General features: G+C 36.3%; 1 protein-coding gene and 1 pseudogene across 1 annotated transcript; both read left to right on the top strand.

Moving 5' to 3' along the window:
• The first annotated feature begins 346 nt into the window (after nucleotides 1–346).
• LOC107942621 (synaptotagmin-3-like) lies at nucleotides 347–3726 on the top strand (annotated as a pseudogene).
• A 3178-nt stretch (nucleotides 3727–6904) lies between these two features.
• LOC107942617 (uncharacterized) lies at nucleotides 6905–9708 on the top strand. Its single transcript, XM_016876317.2, has 4 exons — nucleotides 6905–7287; nucleotides 7913–8035; nucleotides 8867–8969; nucleotides 9248–9708. The coding sequence occupies exons 1-4, from the start codon at nucleotides 7193–7195 to the stop codon at nucleotides 9491–9493; spliced, it is 567 nt and encodes a 188-aa protein (XP_016731806.1). The 5' UTR covers nucleotides 6905–7192; the 3' UTR covers nucleotides 9494–9708.
• The last annotated feature ends 397 nt before the right edge of the window (nucleotides 9709–10105 follow it).

The following is a 10105-nucleotide window of genomic DNA, read 5'->3' as shown; positions in this document are numbered from 1 at the left end:
AAAATCAATTTGTTCATTTTTAAAATTAACAAGAACTAAAAGATATTTACATCAATCAACTCGACTCGAACTAAAAACTTAAATTACCTATTCAAACTATCTCAAAAGTCAAATATTTTAAATTTTAAAATTTTTAAAATTATTTTTAATTGAATCGAGTTTTGGTGAGATATATTATAAGACTAAATTAGCTAAAAAAGAGTTACGTTGTCATGGAATAAATACTTACCATAAGAATCAGTGATGCGCTACTTTTTGAAGATGGCCCAACACCAATCCCCATACCCAACACTGCCTTTTAACAGAATATAACTGAATTTCAAACAAAATTCCCACATTCTAAATCAATTATTTTGGTTCCTTCTGTCTCTAAAATCAACCCTGATTCTGTTTTTTTGATTATATAAAAAAAACAGAAAATAAATAAAGGGGAAAATGGCATTTTTGAGTACTTTGACGGGAATTATTGGTTTTGGAATGGGAGTTCCATTTGGACTCTTGCTTGGATTCTATTTCTTCATTTACTCTAAACCCAAATTTGTTCAGGTAAACACAGAATTTACCCTCACCTTCAATTTTTTATTTAGATTTGAATCTGGATTTTTGTTGCTCTAATTATTTTCACTTTGTCTGTCATGTCAAAGTTCAACCCTTTTCCCTGTTTGGATTTCATCTGGGTATTTGTTTCTTTCCTTCATTTTGTTCTAGAATGCTTTTGCTATTACTGGTTTAGAGATAAGAATGTATCAAAGCTTGGTTGTATTTTATTGATTTCTTCAAAGCCTTAACAAAAGTGGGGGAGGGGGCGGGGGGTTCTGTTTAATAACTGCTAAATTATAATTACTTTTCCATTATGGATTCTTTTTTTTACTGTAATTTCAACTTAGAGAATTTTTTTAGGATAGAAAAGCTTGAGATTTGATGTTATCATGCAGCTAAAGCATGCTTAGTTACAGGAACCGATCACAAGGCGGGTGAGTCAGCTAGACAACACAGCTTTGCTTAATCTTCTTCATGATATTCCATTATGGGTAAAATGCCCTGATTATGAGAGAGTAAGTCATTCAATTTGTATACCCGTCAATCCTAACATAATATGGGATTATGATTATTTTTGGGTTGATGCAGGTAGATTGGCTGAACAAGATCATTGCTGACATGTGGCCATACCTTAATAAGGTTGTTTGATGAGTTTAAACAGTTTGAGATTATTCAATTTCGATTTTTTATGTTATCAAGGTGGAGTTTAATTTTAATCTACAGGCAATTTGTGCTTCAATAAGAAGCATGACAGAACCCATGTTTGCAGAGTATGTTGGGATGTTTCAGATTAAAACCATTGCCTTCGAAAATTTAAGCCTCGGAACAATTCCTCCTGATATTTATGGTATGCTCCTATAGATTTCAAACAATCAATACTCTTACATTTATGTTGGAATATACACATGAAAATTGAAATTCGTATTTCACCAATTTGCAGGTTTTAAAATCTGTGAAACTAATGAGAACGAACTAGTTCTTGAACCAGAAGTTAGATGGGCTGGCAATCCAAATATAGTTTTGGTGGTCAAAGTGTTGACTTTCCGAATCACAATTCAGGCAAGTCGAACCCATGTATGACATCAATATCATTTATCATTGAAAGTTTTGATTATTTATTTATTGTTCACAGGTTGTAGATATGCAAATACTTGTGGCCCCAAGGGTAACTTTGAAACCTCTTGTTCCAACCATACCATGTTTTGCAAATGTTTCAGTCTCTCTGCTTTAAAGAGTTAGTATTTCCAAACATTCATAGGTTTTAAACCCTAAACCCTGAACATTAAACTGAAATACCGCGTTGTGTTGATGGTGTTTATCGTCTTCTTGCAGCCCGAGATCGACTTCGGATTGAATGTTCTTGGAGGGGATCTTATGTCTATACCCGGAGTTTATCATATTATCCAGGTGCTGTACCGGTAATTTCGATATACAAGTAGATTTGACAATGTTTGAGGTTTATTATGGAGCTGATGTTTTTGTCCAAGGAGATGTCAACTAATTGTTTTAATTGCTTGCAGAGAACAATTAAAATGCAAATCGCAAGCCTTTATCTTTGGCCACAATCGTTAGAGATACCTATCCTTGATCCTTCAACGTAAGTATATTTTGCCAGTATTATAGATAAAAAGAAAATGGAAGTGCTTAAGAGTATATTTTGATGTTTCCTAGAGTGGCTATAAATAAGCCAGTGGGAATACTACACGTGAAGGTAGTACGAGCACATAAGCTCTTAAAGATGGACTTCCTGGGAACATCGGATCCTTATGAGAAATTAAATCTAACTGGAGAGAGTTTGCCAGCCAAGAAAACATCCACCAAGAAGAGGAATTTGAATCCCGTATGGAATGAGAAGTTCAAGCTGGTGGTAAAGGACCCCGAGTCTCAAGTTCTTCAATTGGAAGTCTTCGACTGGGACAAGGTTTCTTTATCCTTTTTGGAATTGGATGGAGTTTTTAATTAGTTGATGACAGAACAGAAATGAGATGTTTGTGAGTGCAGGTGGGTACTCATGATCGGCTGGGAATGCAGTTCGTGCCATTGAAACTACTTACAGCCAATGAGACCAAGGAATTTAAGCTGGATTTGCTGAAGCACACATTCATTGCAGATCCTTATGATAAGAAGCCACGAGGGAATATCGTGATCGAGTTGACGTATGCGCCGTTCCGAGAGGAAAGCATTAAAGTAGATGGTATAGGTGATGTACTTTCCAGAAAGGAAAGCAGTCTCGACAGACCATCTGAGAATAATAGTGAGGTGTTAAGTGGAGCAGGTTTGCTTTCGGTTACGGTTCAAGGAGCCGAGGATGTTGAAGGTCTACGCCACAATAATCCCTATGCTGTCATCCGATTCCGAGGCGACAAAAAGAAGACTAAGGTGCATTTCTTTCGTCTTTCTTAATTTACTTGTGTTTTTATATAGGTAAGTAGGTTTGTCATGGTGGATATATATTCATTTTGTTTAGTGAACACACACACAGAGTTATGTATAATTCAATCATTTCTGAGGTGGTGAATGAATGGTAATTTCAGAAAATCAAGAAAACACGGCATCCGCTGTGGAATGAAGAGTTCCAATTTATGCTGGAGGAGCCTCCTTTAAATGACACCATTCGTATCCAAGTTATGAGCAGACGAAAAGGCATTGGTTTCCATTCCAAGGTACACTTCATTCTCCATCCATTTTGCAAACATATATAATCTATTTGCATGTTTGTGTTTGTAGGAATGCCTGGGGAAACTGGATATCAATCTCACAGACGTGGTCCATAACGGCCGAATCAACACCAAATACCATCTCATGAATTCCAAGAACGGGAAGATACATGTTGACATCAAATGGACGATTGTTTAAGCATTTGGGATCTGTCGGATTGTCTTTTAACCTACACTCCACTTTCATGCATCAACATGCAAACATTGCTACCATGTCTCAAAACACAGGGTATTAAAGACTCAATGGACACAAAAACACCAACTCAAAATTATACACAAGACAATATTACTTTAGTGAACACCAACATCAAATTGAATTTTGTTAGGGATGAGAATAGTAGGCAAAAATCGGACGTCAAAGATTAATCCATTTATTTTATTGGGATTCCGGTATTGGATTTTTTAGACATAAGATGACTCATCTATGAATAATTATACATTCAATTTTGATACAGATGATGTTAGACTATTTATACTATTATTTAAATTTTTTATTTGGTATCGTAAGTTAATCCAGTATCAACTCAGTTAGCGAAATTAGTTTAACGACTTTAGTGTCATTTCGTATTTGAAATGAACTTTGGCATCTCCTTACGAATCAGACAAGAAGAGGACCGATTTTAGATCTGGTTGACTATGATATTGCAGCTCAAGTGGAGTTCTGGGAACACTGCCTCGTGGGGTTCATGCTAGATAGTCGATGGTTCTCCATCCATAGACTCCAAGAAAAAATCAATACGGGCTGGAGACTGAGAAACAGGATCACAGTCATGGGAAAGGTTGGAGAACTGTTTGTAGTGACACTTTGATGATCCAATGAACAGAGATTATTTATTTGCTGAAAACCCATGAACCTTTGATGGAGCTTTTTTTGTTTTCAACCAATGGAGGCCTGGTATGGTGCTCAGAAATCTCCAGCTTCTTAGTGCTCCCATTTGGGTGCAAATATGGGGTTTACCCTTAGAATACATAACCCCATATATTGCATTGAATATAGGAGCTTTGGTTGGTAATATTCTGCAAGTTGATTGGAATGGGATAGCGCCCATGAATATCCGGTATTTAAGAGTGAAGGTGGCGTTCGACCCATAGAGTCATTTAATGGAGGGATACTTCGTTAGAGTGAATAATAGACGCCGAATCTGGGTTGACTGTAGATATGAAACACTTAATAAGTTTTGCAGGAATCGTGGTCGAATAGGGCACACGTTCCCAAACTGCACAATGGACAATACGAAGGCTTGAACGAACAGATGGATAGGACTGATCAAAGGTACAACGTTGGCATAACCTAGAGGGGGTTCACTTCATTAACAATATACGTGCCTATGAGAGAAGACCAGAGAAAAGAAACACAGTTGTTCAATTCTTTAACCAGGAAGATGATTGGGATCAAGCATTTATTCCAGTCATGGAGGAACCAATCCAGGTGATGTATGGTGATCCTGATTTTGATCCCTCTGACGTTTCGACCAGAATCGATTTGCAGGACAGGGAGGAATCAGGTCGACAAAAAAGGGGCCACTGAATCTAGCCGAAATAGATACAATCCCCATGAGGAACTTCAATGCTGGTGAGGGTTCACCTCTCAGTATGGTAATCCCTAACATAGTAGGGTGACCACTTAATGATAGGGAAGGCTTCAGCAGCTTGAAACGGTCTAGGGAGCACATAAACAACCATGGAAAAAAATGAACATGGAAAGCTAAAAATGGTGGAGGTGACACCGGATGTGGCAGGGCTTACGACGAGCACTTATTTTACATCGGGCAACTTCGAAGTTGGGGAAAGTAGTAAGAAAGCCGCGAGTTTTGGCCTGAATGAAACCCTACACCACCCAACCAACAAGGAGTGTGTCATGCACATTTGATATTGATATTTTGGAGCTGGAGAATGAAGTTATATTTGAAACTTGGTTAAAGAGTATGGAGGATCCTTCATCGGACCAATAAGAGAATGCTAAAGAAGAGGGCATAAATGCGATCCAGTCACTAAATGATGGCAACCAACAACAAGTGTTAGGGAACCGAGGTAACCTGACACTGAACTTTGATGTTGAGAGTCAGTCAAGCCAGAAAAGAGAAGCAACAGAAGAACGTGATGAATCACCGGAGAAGAAGAAAAGTAAGTCTCATAATTACCAGTTATATGATTTGAGGCACCTGAGTCAGTAACCCATTTAGACGATGAAAATATCATACATGTAGTGGTTTTACCTAACTCGGCATTGGTAGAGATAGGAGTGGATAATTCATAGTATGTAGTAAACTCACGCTCTCGGTACAATTATTGTTACAACCTCAGAACAACTTACCAAAATATAATAATCCAACAGGGATCCCAACCCTAGTTTTCACTACCAAAAACTTAATACAAACAATGCGGAATCGTACCAAACAGTGGCTAAAACCCTAAAATGCACCATAAAACTCTTGAAACCACCTCTGATTGAACATCCTACCATCTGATTGAAAACCCTAAAAAGTACATTGAGTATGCAAAGCAATATCCCGGTGAAGTAAGAAGATACATGACCCATCGACCTTATCGTAATGTTCGTTAAGGTCTTTCCATACTTGGGTAGCATTGGTTGCAAACATGATTCCAGTGGACAGATCGGTATTAACATTGTTCAACATCCATGAAAGAACAATTGCATTACAATGATCCCATTGTGATTGAAAGATTGATTGCACGGACTCTCTTGAGCAAGATCCGTCAACAAAACTAACCTTATTCTTGGCTAGGAAAGCAATTCACATGGATCGACTCCAAACAGCATAATTTTCATGACCTATTAATTTATACGAAACCAATTGAGCGCCTAGTGTGTTTGAAGGATGCAAATATACATTGGATTATTGAAGTCTATGGTGACCAACTCTCTACCTCTTCCATTGCGATCTGTAGTGGTCATTGCAATGGAGAAATCCAAGAAACGCCCAGCAAAGCAGAAAGCAAGAAAGCAGAAGCAGGAAAAAAAACCACGAACTAAAGCAGAGAAAGACCACGAAGCAAGAAAGTTGATTAATCGGCAGCCTCCACTACTATCACCACCGTGAATGGAAGCTCTGACATCATGTTGAGATATTAACGGATAGCGAAACAATCGATTAAACAAGAGTAAAAGAATTTCTTACTTCATTCCATTATCCGATGAGCTGACAATAGTTGACTTATATATATCATTCTATCCACTTACTAAACAAACTAAACAACTAGTAAACAATAGTTGTAGTGAAAGATGAAATATGGCTTAAAAAACGTATAGAGGCATAAAGAACACCAGCCCCTAACCGTTGCTCTTCATAACCACCGTGCTCAACAAGTTCTCCCCCTTGGGGATTAAAAATTCATAAGGGTGATTAAAGGTGGCAACACTCCAATTGGGCTCTCATCCCAACCCTTATCAAAAATAAATTATTAATTTTATGTTAGTGATGTATTTGCTTAATGATAAGATTGAGATACAGAGTATTTTATAATTTTAAAAAATATTAATGAAATTAGATAAACTTTTAATAATTAAAGGTAAAGGAATGGAATTGCTTCAAACTTAACACAAATTCTGATACCTTGAAACACAATAGCCTCACTATTAAGCTTTGACTATTGATTTAGGGTCTTTCTGAATGGGCATTTACTTTATGCGTTTAGTTTTTTTTTTTTGTCTCACATCTTACTGTTCTAGTTGTTTTTACACTAATTTTATTACAAAAAGATTCATTTGGATAAAAAAAAGGGGGTGGGGGGAGACTTCCATCAGCAAGTTCAAATAAAAAAAAAGCCCAATAGCCAATACCCATTACCCAATTCATCCAGCCACAGCCGAGAAAATTTTCGATTTATTTTTCTTTTTCTTTTTCCTGAATTGAGGAGAAATCTACCGCGAGAAGAAAAGGGAAAAGCAGGCAGCAAACTAAAAAAGCGCAGACATGTCTTTCATGAAAGGAGATTTGTTAACGAAAACAAGGAAACTCGTCAATGGTTTAGCCAAACCTCAACCTGTTTGGCTTAAAGCCATGGAACAGTTTGTCTCTTTCTCTCCCCGTTATTTCCCCCCTTTTTTATGTTTTTAATTGGGTTTAAGCTTATTTTTCTTTTGTTTTGTTAACTTCTTACAATTAAAATCCAAATGGATCTTAAAATTGCTTTGTTTTAGGATTTGAAAATCTGGGTTTTCTTGAAGTTGTTCCAATGAGTTAATTTTTAGTGTAGGTAATGAAAATCGAATTATTTTGATGACCCTAATTGTTTGATTTCTCTCGTCTTTTACTCGAAAACGAACACAAATAACTTTTAGTATCTTGGCTTAGCTTGAGAATGGCGACTCCACTTCATTTTCTAGGTTTTATTTTTCTTAGGTGATGTGCCACTTGCTTTGCTGCAATATGGAAAAGAAAAGATAAGGCTTGTTTTTATTTATCTGAAGCTGAATTATTGTTATGAAGCTCTGATTTGCAACTTTGCTATGTGTGAAATATGATTAAGAGACTGAATGTTGTTTATGAACTTGTTTGTTATCCCTTGTATTGTTGAAGGTCCATAACTAATTAATTATGGCTTTCATGTCCTTAGTTTAGGGTTTAAACTTTGTCTCTACAGAATTTTAGCTGATTTAATCTATGAATGATACGTGATTTTGTGTTTTACAGGGCTCCACCGGCAACCTTTCCTCGTCCCGATGGAAAACTTAAGGCAATCAGCCTCCCAGAGGATGTTTACATTAAAAAGTTCTTCCAGAAATATCCGGTTGCGAAAGGTCACGATGCCATCAAGTATAATATTCCTCCCTTTACTATGTTTTTGTTATTCAGTTTTGTGTGTAACATGGTATTAAGATCAATAGATTTAGACATGCACTCTTGGAGCCAATTTGGCTTGAATTATCACTGCGTTAATAATGAAAATTGGTATTTTGTTTTCTTAATCTTGTCTGAAGAAAACAAATCAAGTCTTATGAGTTCGTGTTCTCTATGCTAACTGGATATGATGCAGATAAAAATGGTGCGAATATGATCTTTTGCATATAGTTGAGTGAGATGCTCATGTGCTTTTTTTTAAATCTTCTGAATTTGCATTTTTATTTTAAGGGTTTCTTGTTTGCACATGTGTATGGATATATCTATTTGTTTGGTTGTTGAATTTTGAAAACGATTGTAAAAGGTATGGTATGTTGCTCTAACTCTTCATTTTTCTCAAAGCACTTGTGTCCAACACATTTGAGTTAGGGATATGACCTTCTAAGGACCCCTCAAATAACCTACTCTCTCATGGAGTCTCGAGTAACATAGAGTAAAAAGAATTCTTTCTGTAGAAACTCCTGTGAGTCAAAATATGGATTTACTGAGGATTTATTCTGCACAGTGGAAGTTTGGTTGATAACTCACTGCAACTTTTATATGCATCTGATATTAACTTATGGATGATTGATCGACACGAATTTATCCTTCATGCAGTTCTGAAATAAGAGATCTCTATGTTTTGCTTCTTTTAATAGTTTGTTACTTTTTTTTTTCTTTTAATCTTTGATTGAATGATTTCTTACTCTGGTTTCATATTAGACGTGGTGGATGAGTCGATTAAGTTTATGCGTTTCTTCCATGCAGAATATCTGCTTATGACCCTCCACCGGCACGTCTATTTGGTTTGCGAGTACTTGAATTGAAAGAGCAGGGAGTCCCTGAGGAGGAAGCAATGGCCGTAGCTGATGTATGTTTCTTGTGTTCTGAGACTACCTGTTCTTGTTTTTGGTTTTTGCTTCTATAAATTGCCGGTGCATGCTTTGATGATTGTTGAATGGAACTGTCCTTGTTACTTTTTGCCTGTTGTGTCCATGAGTTCATCATCACTATTCATAGGCCATGAACTTGTAATTCATGGTGGGTTCTATGAACATGGATAGTGATAAAAGTTGGTGGGGATCTCCACCCTGTAAAGACTGCTTAAGTCTTATGCACAATTTGTTAACTCTTGGCATCCCATTTTAGATGGAATATCGGAAGGAGAAAAAGGAGAAGAAGAAAGCATATGCTCGTTTAAAACAAATTGCCCGTCTTCAAGGAAAGAAACCTCCACCAAACCCGTACCCTAGTGCAATCAAGGAGAGACAAGCACTGGAGAGAAAGTTTGTCCGAGAACGTTTCTCCAGTCCAGAGATATTGAAAATTGTTGAAAAAATTAAAGAGGAGAGGCGAGCTGAGAGGTTCAATGGAGCAGCTGGTGGTGGCTTTTGAGATGACCTGTTTTCGGTGAAACAGTGCTGGTTATTTTAACCGGAACTTCATTTAGATCATTGCTATAGGTTTTAACTTTCTGATTTCTGCTTAAATTTGTTATGTCATTGGATGTTTTGGACCAAGTTTTCTAAATTGCTTGCATCTGATACAAGTGTAAGAAATTTTGTAGGATTTTGAAATAATTGGGATCCCAATGCAACGTGTTTTTTTAAGATGCCACCAAATTGATTAGATAATAAGATTATGCTACTAAATTGCACATTGTGTATATTGGAAATTAGTTCTCTTTTTTTAAATTCAAAGCTGGTTAATAAAGAATGATAATGACTCTTGTTGAATAAATCAGAGTTATGTTGTTTTAGATTTCATTGAAATTGACTTAAATTTGAACATTATATAAGCATCGAAATTGAAATTAGACTGTTTTTACATAATTTAAAAACAAAGAGCTTATTAACTAAAAAAAATTATTGTAAAATAATTCAATAATTATTTGAGTCTTTAATAGAAAACAACATAATTAACCCTTAATCGAATATAAATAATAGCTCAAGTAACTCGTTTACAGCATTTGATTTCAAAATCTAAATCATAACAGAACTATATCCT

Source organism: Gossypium hirsutum, chromosome D04 (assembly GCF_007990345.1).
Source record: "Gossypium hirsutum isolate 1008001.06 chromosome D04, Gossypium_hirsutum_v2.1, whole genome shotgun sequence".
NCBI lineage: Eukaryota > Viridiplantae > Streptophyta > Magnoliopsida > Malvales > Malvaceae > Gossypium > Gossypium hirsutum.
Note: the sequence above shows the minus strand (reverse complement) of the source record. Positions and strands in the feature narration are given on the sequence as shown.

Coding starts and splice junctions, on each gene's coding strand:
- LOC107942617 (XM_016876317.2), top strand. CDS start 7,193: ATGTCTTTCATGAAAGGAGATTTGTTAACGAAAACAAGGAAACTCGTC. Junction 7,288..7,912: donor TGGCTTAAAGCCATGGAACA/GTTTGTCTCTTT, acceptor TGTGTTTTACAG/GGCTCCACCGGCAACCTTTC. Junction 8,036..8,866: donor AAAGGTCACGATGCCATCAA/GTATAATATTCC, acceptor TCTTCCATGCAG/AATATCTGCTTATGACCCTC.